Below are 24,083 nucleotides of genomic sequence, written 5' to 3' on the forward strand. Positions count from 1 at the left end.
AGCTTTTTTTTTTTTTTTTTTTGACTTAACTCATTTATTAGTATTAATCCACCTATATGTAGTCATTTCCATGACACATTTTTTAATGAAAACAGTCAAAATATTAATTGTTATGACTTAATAATACGAGAATAAACTCTCATGACTTAAATACAACATTAAATTTATTATACTCTTTAATATGGGACTTCTAACATATTATATAAAGACATGATTTGATATACCAAATCTTATTTCTTATTATAAATAGGCTACATAATCAACTTAGCAAAACATGTTTCTATTATGATGTTGGAGGAATTTGTGATATAAAGCATTATCTTAGTAGATAAAGGCTTAATGTTCTAAACTATATAATATCCTACCTCATAATTTGGACCAATAAAAATAAAAATATATTATGTTAATTAAAAAGGTGATAAATTAGAATAGCGTCTAGGGGCTAATTAGAGGCATGTATTTGCCTTTTGAGCAAATTATGGCATGCAATAGATGAACACACAAGCTAAAATCAAGCAAATGTAGTACTACTAATTTGTACGTGTTGCCAATGGCATTAAGCTATTAAATTCCCTATTCCAATTAACAGCAATGGTGAAAGTAATTAATTATGTGGGCTATGGCTATGGTTCATCAAGTCAAGAAGGTCACGTTCCAATATTATTATATGTGTAGCATATCATGCCTCTTGTCCTTTCCTGACATAATACCCTCTGACAAACAATCCCTAGGTAGGGCCTAGATCGTATAGGGTGTTTTCCAACAGGTTATGCATGCATCCAAAACTTATCTTCTTCAGAATTTGCTAATGCTACCCATGCTCTAACTGCATTCTATATTGTTAGTGGAAATCTTAATATTTGTGTTAAGGGTATCATTTACTGAAGAAAAAACAAAAAAATGTTTTAAAAATATTTTTTCATAGATTGCTAAGGGTATCATTAACCCATAATGGAAGCTGAATTAAAAAAAATGAAGAAATTACGATGAAATATGAATGATAAGTAAAAATATGATTTGAAAGTATGAATGTGTATTGAGTTTTTAAAATTTCAAATGATATAGAAAATCATGAAAAATAAACTAAAGTTGCCTTAAAAACTTATAAATTTATATTAACTCGTGAAAAATTATATATATATTCAAATTCTATTTTATAATAAACTCATTCTAATAATACATTAAAATTATATTTTATAATATTTTGCTTTCATTTCACTAAAACATTATAAATAACCAGGATTGTGCCTTGAGTCACGTCACACGCATGACAAAATAGTCCCACTAATTATTCTCCATATTTTCCGTAGATACTAGGTGGTATTAAAGAATTAAAAACATAACTTTGATTTATTCAAATCTTAGTGCCTAAACCATAATTCTGGGTGGAGAAGAATTTGAATGGGTCCACGGTGGGTCTATTGGAATATGATGGTTTTCCCAAAGCGTGCGACTGAGAAGGTGTTTTGTTGTAGAAATGGGATATGGAATATGGTTAGGTTAGACACATGCAAAGGTGAGTAGGTGGGGACAGTGGCGAAGAGATGAAGATGATGCTGTTATGTTGGAACGGCACCTGTCAGAAACAGACCGGTGGTTGTCGGTGTTGAAAGGGTGAGGCACGCGCGGGGTAGGGTCAGTGTCCGTCAATAATAAGTGTCCCTCTCCCCCGGCATAAATTAATAAAGGTAATCATGAGTCACTGTCAAATCATAAAATCATACTTTAACATTACTAGTAACCTCTTACGTTTTGGGGCCCCAAAAAACACAATCGTTATCTCCTTCTTATTTGGTCTCCCATAATCACTGACGATGCATCCCGCCATTATTCCCATTTCAATGATTCACCTCTCTCTCTTTTTTTGGCCTTTTCTGCTATTCATGATTCCTCATATCCTCTCTCTCTCTCTATCAATTGGAATAGCTCATAATTTCTATCTCTTTCAGAAGAGAAATTCTATCTGATTTTTTAATTTTTAAGAAAATCGTTTTTGAAATAGCTTATAGTCAAATTGATTTCTTTAAGAGAATATTTTTGTCCAACTTTATCAAAACACCTCACTGCCATGTTCCTTTGTAAGTAAGGATGAAGCATGTTTGCAAACACATATATACGGACCTTAAACAACGAGAAAGAAAATTCATCTTGTGGAATAAAAAAATCCTGTTAGGAATGGCAATAAAAAAGAATGACTCAGCATCCATTTTTTCTTCTTAATAATAACAGTTACATTTAAATAGCTTACCACCAATCAAAGACCTAATTGGTCACAAACAATACATATGAAGCTTCTTCCAAATAACTTATCACCACGTAATTTCTCATATAATATTTTCAAGGAATTCAATGAATCAAAAAGAAAAATATAACAAGTCAACAACTACAACAATAACCTCAAGTCATGGGTTGGTTAAACTGTTTAAACTACCAAGCCAGGAAGTTATTGAAAAAAATGCTTCCTCGATGTCTATTATGTAATACAAAACAAGTTACCATCAGTGAGTACCAAAATGTAACGCAAACTTGGAACCATACACATAAGTTAGAAACAAGGAATTAGTCAAATTGCAGCAGTGAACATTACATTAAAAAAATAAAGGAGGCGTGCAGCCCTTGTTAACAACTACAGCAAAATGAATACTAGCATATAAAACGAAAATTGTGTGGAGAAATTAAGGTTTTTGAAAGTATATAATCGAAAAATTAAAGATCCCGAAGTTGTCTGAGATTGATTGGAGATACGTATGTGTTGTCTCCATCAACAAGCTGCTTGGCGAGTATAATGTTGGTAGCTTCGCTAGGATGGTTTGGATCCCAGAACACGTGCTTGTACCTATCTGAACACAACGTTGAGATAGGTCCACATGGAATTATCCCTGCATATTCCCCTCCATCTCCACAGCATGCTGTACTTGCTGTTCTGAATCCTACTTATTAACAATAAATATATCAATTAAACAATTACTGTTCTCAAATATATCTTCTATATCACAGGAAAGTAGTGATATATATATATATATATCACTTATAAATTCGTCATTAATATCATCAAAATAAAAGTTTATGACTTACCATATTTGGCATAATTTGTTATGATTTCACTCACTAAGTCATAGACATTTGCAAGGACGAATGTTGCTCCGTGAAGGTTATCATTGAGCTCAGCAAGTAAGTCTTTCAACTGGGCATTGTATTGGGTTGAAAGATTTTCAGCCAAATCCACACACTTACCTTCTTTCAGCTGATTTATACTCCTCTCATAAGGTATGCACCCTATTGGACCAACGTTCGCCACCACAAACCTTCGACCATTCATCCACCACTCTATTCCTTATTTTACTACTTTAACTCATCTACAATATTAGTTTCTCATAAATTCAATATTTCACTCGAATAGTAATTGTTAAAATATGGTAAGAGTTATGGATAAGAGATATCCTCTCGACGAAAGACGAAACAAGAAAGATGAGAAATTAATGGGAAAAAAAAGAAAAACTTGAAGAAGCAAGAAAGGGAAAGAAAGGAGAATCAAAGCCTCCATTATAATGTAATTTTTCTCATCATTATCGTTGAATTGAATTAACAATGAGCCAATATAACTAATTTATACAAGAAAAAAGATAAAAAGGAAACTTGTAAAAAAAGTAACTAACATAAACCTAACTTGATAATTCCTAATTTTTTAACCAATAACCATCTTTCAAAAATAACGTCTAATATATTTTTAATAGTAATTAAAGTTTCTAAATCAAGATATAAAAAGAGAATAGAACATGGCTTACAGTTAGTTGGGCCCTGAAGTGAGTGATCATGTCGTTTATGAAAGCATCTGGAGATTTAGAAACTCTTGTTCCAATAGAAACAACAGGGATAAGATAATTGTTAAGGAAATCATTGGACCCAACAGTGATGGAAAACATGGACTTCTTCATTATGTATTCTCTCGCATTTGCTGAACCAAGCAATTTATCAATCTGTTTTTTTATTATATTGAAGTAATCTACTTGAATATCCATCCCCAAGCCTATTCACCTAGAAATTAAATTTACTTAAACACGTATCATGCAACAAATATATTGCACGTTATTCTACATCATGATTAAATTAATAGATAAATAAAAAAATGAGACTTTAAGAAATACTAACAAATAGGCTTCCTGCTTTTTTATTGACAATTGTTAATATGGTAGTTGTTAGTATATTAGTATTTTGTTGTATGTGAAAGACTCCACCCTCAACCTCCTTCACACCCTACCATCAAACTACCTTATAACTCCCAGGTGATGGCTCGAACCTACAACCTCCTGCACTCCTTTCATTACGACCATCCTCTTCACCATCAAACTACTTTATGACTCTAGGCTTCCTGTTGCATTCAGAATCCCTCCTCCTCCTGAAGCATAATTTAACTCCATTCAGTATAACTTTCCCAGTTGCCTTTGGTGCCAAATATGTAAGGTATAGTTTGTATTTTATAAATTCAAATATAATTTTTTGTGCTAAATTTACGGTTGAATTTATTAATTGGTCTAATATTAATTTTTTAAATACACTTTTAAAATAAAAATATAATAAGGATAAAATAAGAAAATAATATTATATGATTTTTTGGTAGAAATAAAAAGATATTGAGAGCAAAATAAGAAAACACAAATTACACCATGATAGGTGGTTATTTTGTATTTTCCCTTTATTAATAGTATAGATAATAATTTATATTTAGAAGGATAACTAATACGTGAGCAATATATATGGGAGATAAAAAAGACTAAAATTGACAGTTATAGTTCTTTTACTTTATTTTTGGCCATTTCAACTTCCCAAGTTTCTCAATTTAATAATTTTGATCCCTCATTCAAAAGTAACTAACAGTGCTGATATAACAAACTAGTAGCACATGTCTATAATCTTATGCAGAGTAATTTCTTTTTTAGACAAAACAATAAAAAACTATAAAAACATTGGTCGCAGTTAAATGTTTTTGTGTGAAAGATTATGTTATCATGTAGCGCTTCCCTACATGGCCGTGTGTCACACTCAAATTTTGTATTAGAAAGCAGTGTTTAATTTTTTTAAACCTGCCATTTCCAATTCAAAATTTCTACTCAAATAATGGGATTGTTAGCTCATTTGGTTGGAGAGAAGAGAAAGAGAAGAAGATGAGAAAGTTCTTCTTTCTCTGATTTGGTTGAGGAGAAAGTAAAAGAGGAAGTGAGACCATCAAAATTTGTTCTTCTCTTTATGAAGAGAAAATGAGGGACGAAAGAGTGAAAGAATAAAATTATTTATTTCTCTTTTTTTTCTATACAATCAAACAATACAAACCTTATTTTTTTTTTTTCTTTTCAAATTCTTTCTCTCATATTTCTATCTTCTTACTTTCTTTCCTCCAAATAAATGAAGCATTTAGTCCTTACCAATAATATCACTAATACTTCAATCTCATGGCTTAACATGCTTCACAATTGAAACACAAACGTCAAAGGGAATTTGTAAAGACCTTTCTTTATTCTCAATAGAGAAATTGGTTCAACATCATTTCTTTTCCTTTTTATATATACTAGCGTGTCGACAGGTAGTTCTTGTGTATTGACTCATATTCTTGTTTTAAGTATTAAATTTGTATTTTTATATTTTATATAATTTGAATGTTTTTTATTAGATTTACTTCATGTTATAGTTTTTATATTTTATTATAATATTCAACTTAAAGTAAAATGTATTAATTATAATTTTCTATGATTATATGATTTACTTTAGAAATAAAAAATATTAAGACCAAAAAAGAAAAATAAAATGATGATAATTATTTCAAATTTTAATATATATAAGATATATAATTAAAAATATCTAGTGGATAGTTATGTTACTAATTGTCATGTGGTAGGCCATCAACATATTGTGGAGTGGTCTAGGAGATTTTCCTGATAACTAATACGCTACCACTGCAATTAAAGTGACAGGGAAGAAGGTTATAGGATTGATTAGGTGTTCTTTCCGAGAAAGACTTTGTGTGAAAAAATCATTTAGAGATAACTACTAAGATTCTAAAAATACATTAATATCTTAAATTTAATTTTATATGATAGTATAAAAAATTATAAAATATAATTATCTCCAAATATAATGTATTACATGTGTTTTTATATAAATTTGTGTAGTTGTTATTTGGTGAACATAATTTATATTAGAAATTAGAATCAACGTCCATTTACTATTTATAACATTATGGTAGTCTGAAAGCACATTTGATAAAGTTGTGTCATTCAAAAACTAAGGAAATAAAATAAAAATAAGAAAACTTACACTTCTCCTTGTCCTTCTTATTTGTTATAATATATCCGTATAAGCCAGAAGAGCAATCGCCTAGCCCATGAGTTCTAGGGGCCCAATTTATTTTTTGTAGAATCACTTTAATAGTTTAATTGTTAAGGTTCTTAGTTCTTACTCTTTTTTGCTTGTGCATGGTCTTTTTATTTGTCTTGAGTGTTTAGTGTACAATTAATTAGGAAGTTAAAGGCTTTCATGCTATTTTACTAGAAATACTTAGGATAACAACGTAGAGGATATGGGGCAGTGCTTAGTATGCTCATACTCACACTTATTTCTGTATACTCGTATGTATATTTATAGATATCTAATAATTATACATGGAAATAAATATTACATCAATAGAAAGTGTGTTTGTGCAAAACAAAGATTGATAAAACAACTAATATATCTATCTATGAGAATTTAAATTTGCCCATTCACAAATCACATATTACATGTAATCGACCCAACTAATATTATACAACTTTTCTTTCTTCACAATTTTGTGATTTTATGAGTTTAATGTTTATGAGTTATTTTGTAAATATTTTTACATGCTCAATACTTAGTATACAATTTTTTAATTTTATATTATTTTTATTTAAAAGATAATAATAATAAATATTTAAATGATAGATGTTACACTACTAATGTAAAAAACACTTAGAAAATTATATAATCATATTAATTCATTTTTGTATGATGATTCCTTAAATACACTTTGCATTTATGCAAAACTGACCTTGAAAGTGTACTGTAATATCTTAATTAATATATGTTTTATGCATGTATGAACCTATGTATGCTAAGTTGATAAGTACTCTAACACTTTTTATTTTTATGGTAATATTTAAACAAATATAATGCAGACATTTTTTTTTTGTTATAAAATTTTAATATAATTATTTAGATAATATATAAGTAACAGTAAACATTGATTAAATATCTTCAACCCAAAAAAATACATTGGTTGATTTAAAAAAATCTGCATTCATCAATTTTGTATCTCAAATTTTCACTCTACATGTTTCTCATATCGTGAGTTAGTGACTTGTTTATACTCCTACGTTCTAATGTCCAAATTGATATGAAAGTGAGTTAAGTATGAATAATTATTCTATCAGAAATAAAAATAATTAATTAGGATTGTACGACTCATATTTTTATTTTTACCAACTTTATATTAAATTATTATTATTATCACTCGAGCGAGCCCCACATTAATATAAATATATGAATATATGCTAGTTATTTTAAAACTTTTTATTTACATGATAAATTTAAGCAAATACAACGAATATAGTTTAGTGACGTAAGACTCAACTAAATTTTTAGTATGACTAAAATGTTAATCATTCAATTTTTAAGAGCAACACTTATTGGAGAAATAATCACACTCTAAAATTAATTAGTTTCTTATCTAAAACAAAAAGGGTGATGAGATATGAATGAGGATCAGCTGTCCTAAAATGATATGTCCTCATGTCCCTAGTCAATAAGATTTCTCCAAGTAGTATATATATTATTTTATGTTTTTAATTTTTTTTTAATGAAGTGTTACTTTTTCATTGGTATGGTACAAGAAAATGAGACAAGAATTAAGACAGGTGATCTTTGTCCGATGAGATATATCCTACCAAAAATATATATAACACTAGCACTAATACATATCAAATGAATTTGGTATATTTGATTTAGATAGTATTTCCATTTGATATCTTTAGTTATTTGATATGGATTGACTATGTGTTTTATATATGTTAATGTATTATTTATTATTTATGTTTAGTTATGATTAACTTTTGAAGAAAATAATATAAATAAATAATATATAATATATTATGTATATAAAAAATTTGATGTTACACATAATATTTTTTTTACGATTCTTTAAGATTTGGTTATCCCAACAAAGAATAATATCACATTTTGTGTTTTTAACAGAATTGTTAATCATTCAGACTGCACCATTGTCATTTCCATCTTCACATTTAATTGTTATAATAATTCTTTTTCTCCCTTCATAATAAAGTATAAATTTTTTTTAGTACTATCAAGTGTATTAATTTATTACTTTATAGGTAAAAAATAATATATTTTATAATGCGTTACTGAAAAACAAATAATTAATACCGATTCAAATATAAGAAATAAATATGAATATTTTTTCAATAATCAATATTTAAAAGGGAATGGATGAAATGCCTATCATCTCTTTTTATTATTGCAATAATAGTTTTCCTAATCTTTCTTAAGAAATAAATAATGATATTTTAGTCAAAATATAATTCTTTTTAATAATAAAAGTTAATTAATTTCCTCAACTAAAAGAATCGTTGATTCATTTCCAAAAACAAAAGTAATAATACTGTTTGAAAATTTGAAAAGACAAGATGAGTTAGTGTGTATCATTTTGAATTCGACTCTATAAATTCCCCCTTCACCTGCCTCTAACATACACTATATTCGACCGTTACTCTATCAAAATCGAATCTGAGTAACAATGGCGGCAACCATGAAAAAGCGAGGAAGAGCAGCGAATGAATCTCTTTCCATTCCCAACTACCATGAACATACGAATAACATGTCGGATTATGAGCTCTCAAGAGAACAAAGGATCAGAGAAAACCGTGAGAGAATGGGAAAGTTGGGAATAATGGATCTCTCTTTGAATCTCAAGGTTCAAACTAAGACTCCTATTCCTCAGAAGCGTTCCCGATACAATCCTAAAACCCCTCCTTCTCTTCCACCTCGACGCTCTTCCAGGTTTTCATGCATTCTATCTTACAATTCCTCTCTATTTTTATTGTTTTTTCCTTTCATTTTTTTGCCCTAAAAATCTATTTTTTTCTTCTTGTTTTTAGTTTTTAATCATGCTCAATCTAACATTTGAGTTCCTTTTAGTTTCTTATGTTTACAGCACCAACCAAGCCTTCTACCTTTTAGAGTGTTGTCATTGCTATGCAAAAAAGAAGAAGAACAATATTTCAATAATGGATTATGATAGTTGACAATTAGTTGAATTTGTTTATGTTTGTTGAAAATTCAGTTATATATAATCTAGCTAGCTTACATTGTATAAGTTAATAAATTTCGAGAGACCAGTGTAAAGTTGTTTTTATAAATTAATAATATTTGTTTCATTGTTAATTTGAAAGAGGTAAATTGCAAAAAAGTTGATTGATTTCAAAATAACTAAAACTTTTTTCAAAAAGGTTGAAACTTCCAACTTTTAAAAATCGTTTTTCCCATGAAAAACATAGTTTTTTTAAACATCTTTGAAGTTCATCTATTTGCCTGTTGACAACCAATTCTTATAGTTTTCTTATTTATATATTTTATTTCTTTTGCGCTGATTCCTTTTTTGTTTCCAGATTGCAGAATGCGAGTCCTGTTAGTTATTGTGAACTGCCTCAGAAGAAAGATGAACATGAAAATCTGAAAAATAGGAAGATTTTGATAGAAGCAGGTTCAAAGCCAGAGGTTTATACTGAAGAACATGAGAAGCTGTTGGGTAACACTGAAAAAAGTTGGACCCTATTTGTGGATGGTTGTGGCAAGGATGGAAAACGGATTTATGATTCCTGCCATGGCAAAACATGCCACCAGTGCAGGTTTGATCATCTCTCAAGTTTTGAACATCTTATGATGGGTACACCTATTTTTATGTTTAACAAATAATTTCCATTATCACTTTGATTTGTGCAATTGTTATGAGTTGTTCTAGGAGCACTGTCTGCCATGATATTGTATTTACTATTTATTAAATGTCTTAAATCTGAATACTTAACACAGCACTTCCAAATCATGCTTTGTGTGGGTCACTGGGTCTGCATCTTGTGCCAGAAAATTAATTGTCACTGTTTTTAATTCTGCACATATGTATTCTAGTACCTTTTTGAAAGCCTTTTTCATTTTTTTAAATTGTGTGTGAAGGTATGGGTATTCTTTAAATTGTAAAATTTATTCAAGTTTCTTAAAGCTTCATGGGGTGGAAGAGAGTTTACAGACCTTAATCATTTTACTGGATGTTAGTAACTTAGTTAAGGTGGCAGTAAGTTCTATTCAACGGCATACAGTAGAGCTTGGTGACTCTTCAGTTTTGACCTTGGAAGGTTGTTCAAGGGAGTTTTACCTAGTGGCTAGTGCTGGTGTCTTCTTCACGTATGATAGTTTCCAAAATAGAAGCAATTGAAATTGGCCACGTAGAGTCATGATTGTGTTGAAACTTGAAAGTGTAATCTAACGATAACTTATTGTAGCTTAATGAATGTTAAAATAATTAAAAAATGCAGAAACCTGAGTGAAAATGATTCCATAAATGTAATGATTGATGGAGTTGATACCCTCACAGTATAAAAGTAGCATCATTTTAACTTTAACCCATTCTTTTTAAATCTTTGATGGCTATTCACAAAAAGGAGTTTTGATATGCTTTGGATAACATTGGTTTTTCTCTTTTCTTTTGATCCTTTCATATGACCATTTTTACCTTGACCTTTTTTAGGGGATGAATTTTGTTATGTGTCTACTTGTCATTCTGATTCCGTCTACTATTATTTTTCCCCCTCCTTTTCTTCTTATTGAACTTGCTTACTAGATGAAAATACTATTTTGTAGGCAAAAAACTTTAGGCTATCGTACCCGCTGTAGCCAATGCAACATGGTCCAGGGACAGTTTTGTGGAGATTGCTTGTATATGAGGTATCCATTCTACAACTTATTTCTTAGAACCTTCAAACATATATGGTATGAGATTATGCTAATTTGGTAGGATGTATTGCATATATGCCATTTAAACCGTAAATTACTATATTTGGGTTCTTCTCCGTATCACAAATGTGTGTTGGTTTGTATTTCAATATAGAAAACCATTAGTTTTCCCAGGGTCTTCTAGATTACAACCATATCAACTTATATCACTCACCAAAAAGAAACAATACTTAACCTTCAGGACAGTTCGACTGTTCAAATGTTTATGGTTGACCTTCATGTTAATTTAGCTAGGTGCTCTACAACACATATTTATAATGCTTTGATAATTGATCGCATTGCTTCAATTGAAATGGTATAGTTAGAATTATGATAGCTGTTAATGACTCGAGTTATCATCAAAGTCTAATCTCGAACATGTCTAAACACATTTAAACTGTTCTCAGGATTTGATGGTGCATAGTTAGCCTGGAACTTCCCCATGAAATTCCTAATATTTGTCTGGAAGATGAATTGCACACAATTTTATGTGTTTACTTTCTTTATCATGTAAACGGATACTATTACACTTCATCTTAAAAGAATATTCATGGTAATCCATTGGTATTGCTTGTTTCAATTTGAACCAGACCAGACCAGCAGTTTTTTGATTTCCCAAGACATGTAATTTGACCTGATGCTTCTGTTTCCTTATCCTGCTTTTGTAGATATGGGGAGCATGTACTTGAAGCCTTGCAGAATCCAACTTGGTTATGCCCGGTTTGTCGCGGAATTTGTAACTGTAGCTTATGCCGTCAAGCAAAAGGATGGGCTCCCACTGGCGCTTTATATAAAAAGGTTACTCCTAATTCTTGACCAAAATTTGGCTTACCCTTAAGTTTTTTCTCCAAAAGGTTTGAGTTGTAACTAAGCTCACATAATCACATTTCTTCATGTTATAGATATCAGCATCGGGTTACAAATCAGTTGCACACTACCTCATTCAAACCCGGCGTTCGGAAATAGATGTGAAGGAAAATGAAGATGCTGCTGTCAACCCTGTTTCAGCAAAAAGGTCACTACCATTCTCTGATGTGGAGATCAATGGTTCCCTTGACGTCAATGAGAATCATCAGGGACCCTCAAAGCCTCTAACTGAAACTGGAAGTGATGGTGAAGTTTCAGCAAAGAGATCATTGCTTTTCTCTGAGGTGCAAGATCAGCCTGAAAAAGTTGAGTGCTCAGATACCATAAAGCCACTTCAGCATGAAAATGTTGAGTGTTCTGATACCATGAAGCCAGTTGCTCCTTCCCCTGCACCTAACTCAGATAGCATTGCTGGAAGACTTAGGTCAAGGGTGAAAAAAACATTATGAGGATGCCTTTTCTTTTTGCTTAACCTAGGCTATTGCAAACAATATTCTAGGTTAGAAAAAGTTAAGTGTTCTGATCCCATGAAGCCACTTGCTTCTTCCTCTATACCTAGCTCAGACAGCATTGCTGGAAAACTTAGGTCGAGGGTGAGAAAACATTATGAAGATGCCTTTGTTTTTTTGCTTACACAAGACTATTTGCCTTTTGAGATCAGCCAACTGGGAATTTTGGTATGAAAACCTCTTTTTGTCATAGTAATAGTAACAATTTTCAGCAGTTTAAACAAACTTATTTCTTGAGATAAAAGGATTATTAATTAGTATGTGCATTTCTCTTTGAATTTTTTATGGTGCATTAAATAAAAGCTTGTTTGTTATCATAATTTGAATTTATGGGTTATTTTATACTTTCCCAAACTACAATATATCTTTCTTCTCATGTTCTGTTGAGTCATATGAGAACAAATATATGCATAGTATAGGTAACATTTTGATTGCGTCCAATAAACTACAAACATTACTCATATGGCCTCCTCCAATGCTTCTGCTTTCCTTGAATTCAAATTTGCCTCCAATCTCTATATCCAATGGGAGACAATAACTACCCTACCTAGCATAAACAAATCACTCATCTCTTCGCTTCAAACAACTTAGAAGGCTGTCATTAGAACCACTACTTGCTCCCAGCCAAAGTCGGCGTTGGTGATGCTAACCGAGATCGCAGATTACAATCCCTTGGTGCCACCAGAATCATCAACTCTCTCTTTCTCTCATAGGCTCATGTGGTCTGGATGCTCAATATTAATCATCATCAATGCCATTAAGTAGCTGGTATGATAGTACAACTGCAGTCTGAGTTAGACCTTCTAAGTTTTGTAACCTATGCCCATCCAAACATAACCCTTAGCAAGACCAAATAAAATGCAACATTTGCAACAACTCAGCCCAACAAATCACAATGAAACCAACAAACTTACAAGTTACAACAGAATAAACAGATAAACAACACAAAATATCAAAAGATAAAGTGGGTTACAACAACCGATAAAGCTTACCAAAGCCTCAAATAAGGCATTTGGTTGATTGTCCATAGGGAAGTTATATTTGTGCTATCATCAATTCTTGTATTTTAGGAGTAAAAAAAGATCTTGCTTTATAACATTGAATGCATGTCATATTCTTGTCGAAAACAAGGCCTAAATAATGATCCCACATAATCATCTATTTTGAATTGAAGATCTTATGTTAATAACATTTTGCATTTATTATTAGCAGTAATGTAGGCTCGGATCTATACTAAACCCTATATTTAATAGCATATCTACAATTAGATTTCATAGTAAGCATGTCTTATTTTTTATCACGTTTTTAATGGTGAGTATAATTGTTCACAATAAACCAAAGTCTATATTGACACTGTTTTATTATACTCTGCCCCAATATCTTAGGAAAAAAGCAAATTGTTTTGTCTCAAATCCAAAGTAAAAATAATAAATAATAATTTTTTTAAAATTTTTTGTACTATATCTATGATTGAATCTAAGTGCATCCTGAAAGTAGCGGCAACTTATTTCAAGAACAGGAAAAAGTTGATTAAAAACACTACCTATCATGATATTGAACTATCGTGTAACATTTTTCCTCACTCATTTGAAAGAAAAAGAACAACGCTTTATTCTTGAATGATACAACTGCAAATCGATGAGTCAATTTGTTCCTTCAAAAGTTCAAATCCAACAAAATCTATAATGTCTTAAGTGCTCTTTATCTTTATCAGTTTAACTTCTAGGGTCTTGCGCTTGAGGAATATGGAATCCAAGACTAAGAGAGTGACAAAATATAAAGGAACTTCCTTACCATACTAAAGTAAATTAGTGTTGGTGTTCACTGAAGAATTTTAAAGTTATAAAATATGTAGAAGGAAAACTTGTCCTTTTAAGTGTTTTTATTTATTTATATTCGTAAGTAAAACTCAGCAATTACTACTAATTACAAGAACAATAAAAATATGTATTAGTTAATTGAAGTACTAGGAATTTAAGTCTCTGAACAGAATTAGTTAAGTGGGATAGTTTGATCTACATGAACCTGACCTTCATTGATTCATAAGTAAACAATTCGAGAGGAGTTGGTCCATGAAATAAACATACCTATACTGTTTGTACCCCTCAATACATAAAACACTTGTTAGAAAAACTCTAAAACTCTAAATATTATCCTATTTAGGAATGATATCTAAAATATTACATCTTGAACTAAGATTTATGAATTTTTTCTCACTTATATAAGCTCTCTCATACCTCAATTTCAAAGTGTGACTTAACACAAACAAATATATCATCCCATAAATTGTCCTAAGATGTTATGGGAAAATTTGTGACTTCACACAAACAAATTCATCATGGCATAAATTGTCCTAAAACGTTATGGGCAATTGCATATAAGCATATACAAGTATCCTAGAAGGATCCCATTAAATTTCACAGCGAATCAACCATTTTCCCTGAATCATTGCTTATTGTAAAGAGCTTTATTCTGGCAGCCATGCATGTCTAGTGGGTGCCTTAACTTTATACTGGCAAAAAGTGATCATATCTTAAAAAGAAAAGTGCCCAAACTTTTACATTTTGTTCTATGTCTCTGTTATTAGCATACTTTCCTTTTTCTCATAATTTTTATTGCCAATTTAACATTCCCTCTAGACTCTATAAAGCAGGTTTCCATTTTATATAAAAATCTCTTCCATTTATGGTTTTTTTATCACTCCCTCTATCTCGAGCTTTGGACCTAAACTTGCAAATTAGAAAGTTAGCAGAATTTGAGTTTCATAGAAGGAGCCCCCACTCTACCTAACCTCTTAAATATGGTTGTCCCAATTTCAAGAATATATGGTTGGGCTTCGATAAATGCTACCTTTCCCCATTCTTTAATAAATTATGACATGTTAAGAAAAAAGTAAATTCCACATAACTCCTTCATGTATTATAAAACTACACTTCACTTCACTCCACTCTTTAGGGAATATTACACTTCACCCCATTTGATCCATTGACTAATAGAAAATGTATAACTTTTCCTTCCGAATTTAACCTTGGCTCAACTCCTAAGTCCTAACCCACTTATACCACTAAAGCCCCACCTATCTACTTGTACTATTGGGCTTTTCATTCCTCAATCATTAATTTGAGATTATTCAAGTATAAAGTGTCATATTGAATATACATGGAAGAGTGAAAGAGTTTATAAGTGATAAATGTCCATGAAACCAAAATCTTAAGTCATTAGTTTCATGAGTCTTTTTCACTTATAAACTATTTCACTTCTCTCCGCATATGTAATGTGAGACTTCACACTTGAATAAACCCAACAATCCTCCATTCAAGTGTGAGTACCACACCACACTTTTCGGTCGCAGTCTGGTCCAACAAGTAGTGTCAGAGCCGATAATTCGGCTGAACATGATGAACTTAAGGGGAGCTGATAGTTTCATGAGTATTTATTCAAGTATGAAGTTTCACATTAGATATACATGGAGGAGTGAAAGAATTTACAAATAGAAAATGCTCATAAAACTAATATTTTAAGATTTTGGTGTCTCATTTGTATCTCTCCACATTGCTCATATCCCGATAATAATGAAACTACATGTAGTTAGAGGCTACCAAACCACAGTATGATATAACATCCTACACCTAAAGAATTTGAATCGAATCACTAACTTCTGCCTAATACTTAAACCTTGCAATTCTACAATTTAACATATTTACAACAAATTCTCCCAATACAACTAAATTTCACGCCGGTAAACAAAACAAATCTACTCTAATTGAAAACTAGCAAGACATGTATTGCTTTTAAAATAGCCAATTCATTGTTTTCATTGAATTTCATCATCTTGCAAGGGTTGACCAAACCGAAGTGTCAGTTATTAACTCCATACAACGAAAAATGTTTTTTGTTTTCTTTGAAATGGACAAAGAAAATTATAAATTATCTAATAGATCGCCAACCTGATAACATTTTTTTTCCAACTTCGTTTGTGTCACCATAAGTGATAAACAGTAGAGAGAAAGATTATTGATATGCCTCACTAAACAAAATCATCAAGCACAAGATACTGCCACCAAAGAAATTGGTCAATTTTATATTCCAACAATGAGTTTCTAAAAGCATCCTGCATCAAGATCAAAGATTCGTTTTCTTATTTTCTCTACTTTTTTAAGGAGGGTGGATTTGAATGAATTTGAACTTAAAGCAATAAATAGCTTTGGACTAGAGGACCAGCTTTTACAATGATACTGTTGAAGTAATCTACTCAGAAAAGAGAGAAATTTAAAATGGTATATGAAGAAAATTATAGAACAAAAACTTTCTATTGTTGTTAATATGGTTTAATTTGAGATTTTGAAAAATGCATTGTTCAATGGGATTTTGGGTTGGACCTTGTGGTTTTGCCCACTTGGACAGAAACCAGCTTTTACAACAAGGCTTCTGATTATTTGACTTTTGAACTATAATAACTTGCAGGTGGGTCCCATAAGCAATTGAAAGTTTAGGAACCTCAATTATATAATAAATATAATAGGGTGGTAAAATTAGGAGAAATGATTTGTATTTTATTAACACTCAAGAAATGGTTTTTTATAACTAACAATTTGGTTTTTCTTATAGTTAATGCATTTTCTTCCTGTTTGTTAAAGCTAGTTTTCAAGTGGAAAAGAGAAAGAGGCTCATTCTGAAATCTCTGTTCTTTTTTTCTTTTCTTTTCTTTTTCTTTTTGTTCTGTACCTTTATTTATTTTTCTTTCACTTTTTCATTTTTCTATTGAAGAAAAAATCGTACAGTGGAGAAGATATGAATTCAATACACCGGCATGTTTTGGTTTTACTCATGTGAGAGAGAAACTTTGCCTTTATTACGTAGCAGTAAAGAGAGAGTGAGAGAAAGAAATGTTTTTTTCGACGCTATTCATGATCAAAATTAAGAGTTCCTACCATTTACAATTACTGTTTAATTTCTCTGCTAAACCCCATTGCTCCAAAATCGTTTTTTTTAGTTCCATTTAGGTGTGAGCTTGCTTTGAAAATTTTGGGATCTGGATTCTTTGGTTTGAGCCTTTTGACTTTCTCTCTCTTTCTTGGATTTCTTGGGTTTCTTTCCTTCTGTTATCTCCGTCTTTCCTTTTCAATCCTATTATGGGTTCTCCAAAAATCCCTTTTTGTTGGTTTTCACCTGAAACACTGAGCTACTCCTCTGTTTTGTTTTTTCACCTCTCTCCAAAAATGTTCTGCATTTGTAAAATTCCGATTTTTGTATGATTTGGATCCTCCGGAATTTCCACGACCCGGTTCAAATTCCTAATCTTGTAGCTAATTCTGGTTTTGGGTTGTTTAGGGTTTGGAGCTCAAATTGATATACTGATACATGGGCCAAACCCTCTTGTTTGTGTTGCTATTTTGAGGTTTTTGGTTTTTTTCCGTCTGAGATTGCATTGTGCAAAAAGAGAGAGAAAAGGTGTCATGCATTTTTCACTATGGAAGCCAATTTCTCACTGTGCTTCTCTGCTCATGGACAAGAAGAACAGGAGAAAAGATGAATCCACTGTCGATGATAAGAGAAACCCATCAATTCTGAGGAAGCTGCAAGAGAACAAGCTTAGGGAAGCTCTAGAAGAAGCTTCTGAAGATGGGTCACTGTTGAAATCTCAGGACATTGAACCTGACCCGGTTGGCAACCAGGACAAGTCCCTAGGGAGATCCCGGTCCCTGGCTAGGCTTAATGCCCAGCGCGAGTTCCTTCGAGCCACTGCCCTCGCTGCGGAGCGCACGTACGAATCTGAGGATGCAATTCCAAGCTTCCAAGAAGCTTACTCAAAGTTCCTCACAATGTACCCTAAGTACCAGTCATCAGAGAAGGTGGATCAGTTGAGGTCAGATGAGTACTCACATTTGTTGTCCCCAAAGGTAAGCCTTGATTACTGTGGGTTTGGACTATTCTCTTTTGTTCAGACCATTCACTATTGGGAGTCTTGTACTTTTAGCTTGTCTGAGATAACTGCCAATTTGAGTAACCATGCACTTTATGGTGCTGCTGAGGCAGGGACTGTTGAGCATGATATAAAGTGTAGAATTATGGATTATCTGAATATCCCTGAGAATGAATATGGCCTTGTTTTTACTGGTAGTAGAGGTTCAGCTTTTAAATTGCTTGCTGAGTCATACCCTTTTCACACCAACAAGAAATTGTTGACCATGTTCGATCATGAGAGCCAGTCTGTGGCTTGGATGGCTCAGAGGGCTCGGGAGAAAGGTGCTAAGGCGTACAGCGCGTGGTTTAAGTGGCCAACCCTCAAACTCTGCACCACTGACTTGAGGAAACAGATTTCAAGCAAGAAGAGGAGGAAGAAGGATTCTGCAGTTGGTCTTTTTGTGTTCCCTGTTCAGTCTAGGGTCACCGGTGCTAAGTATTCTTACCAGTGGATGGCGCTAGCTCAGCAGAACAACTGGCATGTCTTGCTTGATGCTGGTTCATTGGGCCCCAAGGACATGGATTCACTTGGATTGTCCCTATTCCGGCCAGATTTTATAAGTACGTCATTTTACAGAGTATTTGGGTATGATCCCACTGGTTTTGGGTGTCTCCTGATCAAGAAATCAGTTATGGCAAGCCTTCAAAATCAGTCTGGGAGTACTGGTTCTGGAATGGTGAAGCTTACCCCTGAATATCCGTTGTATTTGAGTGATTCTGGAGATGGTGTAGATAAATTGATTGGGGTTGAAGATGATGAAAATACTGGTGATTGTGATAAGACTTCTGAGGCTCGTCAACCGTCACAATTGCCTGCCTTTTCTGGTGTATACACATCTGCTCAGGTTAGAGACGTATTTGAGACTGAAATGGATCAAGATAGTTCTGAAAGAGATGGAACTAGCACCATATTTGAGGAGACTGAGAGTGTTTCTGTTGGTGAAGTGATGAAGAGCCCTGTGTTCAGTGAGGATGAGTCATCAGACAACTCTTTTTGGATTGATTTGGGTCGGAGTCCATTGGGGTCGGACAATGCGAGTGAAATGAATAAACAAAATATAGGTTCTCCCCTACCTAACCAGAAGCGACATTCTCCAAAACCATTTTCCAAGATTTATGGCAGTCCAATGTATGATGACAGGCTATTAAGTGTAGGTCCTCATGATGACCACAATGTGATGTCATTTGATGCTGCTGTCCTATCAGTGTCGCAGCAACTAGACCATGTCAAAGAGGTCCCTGAAGAAGAACATGATGCCGAAGTCGATCAATATTCAAGAAATGGTAATGGATCAAGTCGTGCTTATCTCAATGAGATTCAGGAAGCACCTGGAACCAGTGAAGCAGTTAATGCTGGATGTATTGCTTGGAAAGGAACTCGGCTCAACAATTCAAATTTTATTGATCAGCATCGCTGCTTAGTTGATGGCTCTACATCTGAAATATGTTCTGAGGTTAAAGAGAGCGCCATAAGAAGAGAAACTGAAGGTGACTTTAGGTTGTTGGGTAGAAGGGAAGGGAACCGATGTGGTGGTAGGTTTTTCGGATTGGAGGAGATTGAGTCAATTAGCAGGGGACGAAGAGTGTCATTTAGCATGGAAGATAATCATAAAGAATACCCGAGACATACCCTTGAACATGGGGATGTATCTGTGACTAGCTTTGATGAAGAAGAGGTCACAAGTGATGGAGAATATGGTGATGGCCAGGATTGGGTTAGGAGGGAACCAGAGATATCATGTAGGCATCTTGATCATGTTAATATGCTTGGTCTCAATAAGATTTCACTTAGACTTCGGTTTTTGATAAATTGGCTTGTTACCTCCTTACTGCAACTGAAGTTGGATGACAAAGTAAACCTTGTTCACATCTATGGTCCAAAAATTAAATATGAAAGAGGTGCAGCTGTGGCATTCAATGTCCGGGACAGAAACCGAGGACTAATCAATCCAGAGATTGTTCAAAAGCTCGCTGAAAAAGAAGGAATCTCTATCGGCATTGGTTTCCTTAGTCATATACGGATTCTTGATAACTCAAAACAGCATCGTGAAGCTATCAATCTTGAAGATACTACCCTTTGCAGGCCAATGGAGAATGGGAGGCGCGATGGAAAAGGTGGTTTAGTGAGGCTTGAAGTTGTCACTGCTTCACTGAGTTTTCTGACTAATTTTGAGGATGTGTATAAATTGTGGGCTTTTGTGGCAAAGTTTCTTAACCCTGCATTCATCAGAGAAGGTGCTCTTCCTACTGTTCAAGAAGGTTCTGAGACGTAAGTTCAAAGACAAAACAGCCATTGGTAACTTTTTTCAGTTTTGGTAACTTTACAAGAAAGATTGTCCATGATAAGTTAAGTTCCCAAAAAGGGTATCAACCTAAAGCTGAAGCTGCTGGAAGGGAAGTGGGTGAATTCTTTCTGCTTTGTAGCCATGCAAGGGAAGTGGGTGAATTTGTTAATTCATGTTTTTTTTGCTGTTTACCTTTTTCATTTTCCTCTGAGCTTCTTGTACTGGTTTTATAGATTTGTTACATATTGGAAGGTATGGCGTACTTGGATAACTTCTATTGATAAAAACATTTTGTTTCTGTCACATATGACAGGATTTCCAACTTTTGTAAAATGTTTGTTCTTGTTCCAGTGTACAAAACTTGTTGTACAGAATTTCACCCCCTCCTCTCCAAAGATAGACATTGTGCAGGGTTAAAATGAGAACAAAAAGAAAGACAATAGGTAAATATAAACAATCTATTGCCACTAATGATATTTCATTAAAAGAAATATACTCAAACAAGCTGGAAAACCAAACCAAACTGTCTCTTCATTCATATCAATAATCAAGATCGTTTTCTTCAACATAATTGCTTTGGCACTTGCTGCAACACCTTGTAGGAGATTGAGAGAAGTGGTATATTGAGTGGGATTGGAAGAAAAATCTAACAACGTAAAAGCCACATCCTTGTTCCTTGAACTGCAAAAAAGAATAACATTGCATGGCTCATCAGAGGTTATGCTATTCTTTCCCACTAAAATTCGTTTCACATAGGAACTACAGCAAAAAATATTAGTATTTTCCCATCAAGCTGCTGAGAAGTACTATTCTATTCCCGGCTCTTTACGCCAAAAGAGGCAATAAAACCATCTAACAAAGGAAAACTATTTATCATATACCAATCTTTGATAAACTTCAGGGTCCTGAAACATTGTTGGTCTATAATAGTTTGGTATTTGATAGATTTCAAATATGTCAGCTGTGACATACATCATTATCAATTATAAATAAAAATATGTAAATACACATACAAGAATATGGTGGTGCTACACACCCATAATCAGTGAAAGACATAACCATGAATCCATGATTAAAAATGAAAATTCATACGTAATTGCCTCCTTTAAGCTGAAACTGTGAATTGATATTTGAAGTCATGGAGAAAAGTTTTCATTCATTGTTTAAAAGTTCTAGCTGAATGTAACAGGATATGGTAAGAATTGTAAGTATTTTATTCTCATTTCATTTTGTTTGATCTCACTCCACCCATTTGGGGAAGAAAAGGTGAGGTTTAAACTAGAATGAATTTCATCTTCATGTCATTCAAATTCCATTTTAATTTTAAAAAACCAAAGAACGATACAAAGGCCAATTCCATTGCTTTCCACTCCTTTGACTCTTACCAACAATCCAAACATACCCTCAAATTCATAGGATAAAGGCAACTAAGGTCTTATTGGGTATGACAAACCATCAAGGTTGTCTCAATTCAGTTGGCTGTTTGAGCACAAAATCATATAGGTAGATCATCCATGCCCCTCAAAAGCTAAACGCTTACAATGCTACAACCAATTAGAAAAGAACCAAACAAACAAATCAATGTGTAAGACAGACATATACACGTGGTTATATGCAATGGATGAAATCTCTATACTATAGAATTCTCTCCGTGATCACCTTTTTGAAAAGTAAGTACAAAGACATTTTCATTCCCCTTCTTACAGGCTGCAGGTAACGTCTTAGTAAATTACCCTTTCTTTCATTTTTAGTAATTATTAATAATATAAAACTTGCTAATACGTTATAAAATACAATCACCAAATTGCATGTTAACCTTCACTCATATCAGATAAATCCAGATAACAGTTAACTTTGTCCTAAATCCTAATACGTATGAATTTCAGTTTACGTGTCAGTACAGTATGGTTAAAACAGAATATTGTGTATATTCTTAAACGGTAAGTGTCTAAAGATAGATAAGTGAAAATAGATAAGATGTCTTACTGTTACATACTTACATTAGAGGTGCAAACACGTAAGGAGAGAGGAGAAAAATCGCATTTCAATCCTTAATAAAAGTAATAATTTAGCTAAAAAAAGCGTCACAATTGAAATACTAGGATGGAACCAGAGATACCTTCTTGTGATGCCAATGGTATATTCGTATGAATGATCATTTCTCCACTTTTCTGCATTTACTTCCCTACTCCACCTCCCAATATGTAAGATGAGGCAATCTCCATAAATAAAGCATTTGAAACCGTTACTTAAATGTTCATCTCAAGCAACTACATGAGATTATAATCTCAACTTACATTACTTTTCATGTTGGAGAGAACGGTAATCAAGACAAGGAAAGTAATCAATCCATATTTTAGGAAACAGTCATGTGAAGTTTGTTCCACATTAATGGACCAGGTTTCCGAACAAAAATAAAATCTTTTGCCCAGTTGAAAAGTTAAACGGATGGAAATTCTCGGTAAGTTTTCAGCTTATGAAGACAAATACAGCAAGTCACGTCGTTCGGAGAAAGCTTGTAAAGGAAGGAACTATAGGAGGTGACATATATAGCAAGTCACATCCTTAAGAGAAAGCTTGTAAAGGAAGAAACTATAGGAGGTGACGTATATAGCAAGTCACATCCTTTAACTAACTTAAACAACAACTGCTATAAGCAGTTACTTAACTGAAATGCTGACAGTTGTCACAGCAGTTAATAATTAAGCTAACTAAGCTAGGCTTGAGTCTTATTCTCTAATATATTGGGAAGGACGGGATGGTGGAAGAATCTGACATTAAGAAGTTGGTCTACCTCCATGTTGTTGTCAAGGAAACCCTGCACCTCTACCACCAAGTCCAATTATCACCCTTCCTACTGCACTTTTTCGTGTGGCTATGACATTCCTGCTGGTACACATTTAGTGGTAAATGCTTAGAAGTTCCACATGGATGCTTCTGCTTGGCCTGATTCTCATGATTTCAAGCCTAGGGTTCTTGACAAGCCACAAAGATGTTGATGTGAGAGGTCAGAACTTTGTGCTTGTCCCTTTTAGATGGTGACGAATTTAGAAGCATCCACACTTGAAGTTATCCTAAGTTCATGTCTGAACACCGAACTTTATCAGTATAAGACCAGATGCCCTGGATTATATAAGGCTAGTTTTCTCAAAATAAAGGCAAGGAGTCTCTGCATTATGATATAAGGGTTTTTCATCTTGCAATTACTTGTTTAATGAAGCTGCACTGTATTAAAATAGCTAGTGAATTTGTGGTACTCTGCAAATTTTGCACTGTATGCACTTGTCTATTGCTTCCACACAAACAAGTGGATGAATAACTTTAACGTACATTATCCTTTTATTTGTCATTCTCCAAAAACAGAGCCCTAGATGGAAGCTTAAGCTCGATT

The 24,083-nt window shown here is 33.0% G+C and overlaps 3 protein-coding genes across 3 annotated transcripts; 2 read left to right on the forward strand and 1 right to left on the reverse strand.

The window, feature by feature from the left end:
- LOC109350377 (GDSL esterase/lipase At2g23540-like) lies at nt 2,637-3,319 on the reverse strand. The gene is made up of 2 exons (XM_019591620.1): nt 3,076-3,319; nt 2,637-2,930 (listed from the first exon to the last, which is right to left on the reverse strand). Exons 1-2 carry the CDS (start codon nt 3,317-3,319, stop codon nt 2,707-2,709), a joined length of 468 nt encoding a protein of 155 aa, XP_019447165.1. The 3' UTR covers nt 2,637-2,706.
- Nucleotides 8,777-12,673, forward strand: LOC109348658 (cell division cycle-associated protein 7-like). Its single transcript, XM_019589171.1, has 5 exons — nt 8,777-9,081; nt 9,690-9,929; nt 10,936-11,019; nt 11,736-11,865; nt 11,970-12,673. The coding sequence occupies exons 1-5, from the start codon at nt 8,819-8,821 to the stop codon at nt 12,381-12,383; spliced, it is 1,131 nt and encodes a 376-aa protein (XP_019444716.1). The 5' UTR covers nt 8,777-8,818; the 3' UTR covers nt 12,384-12,673.
- LOC109348656 lies at nt 17,069-21,066 on the forward strand. The gene has a single exon (XM_019589170.1). The coding sequence runs from the start codon at nt 17,900-17,902 to the stop codon at nt 20,678-20,680; it is 2,781 nt and encodes a 926-aa protein (XP_019444715.1). The 5' UTR covers nt 17,069-17,899; the 3' UTR covers nt 20,681-21,066.

The sequence above is a fragment of the Lupinus angustifolius genome, chromosome LG06 (genome assembly GCF_001865875.1).
Source record: "Lupinus angustifolius cultivar Tanjil chromosome LG06, LupAngTanjil_v1.0, whole genome shotgun sequence".
NCBI classification, from domain to species: domain Eukaryota; kingdom Viridiplantae; phylum Streptophyta; class Magnoliopsida; order Fabales; family Fabaceae; genus Lupinus; species Lupinus angustifolius.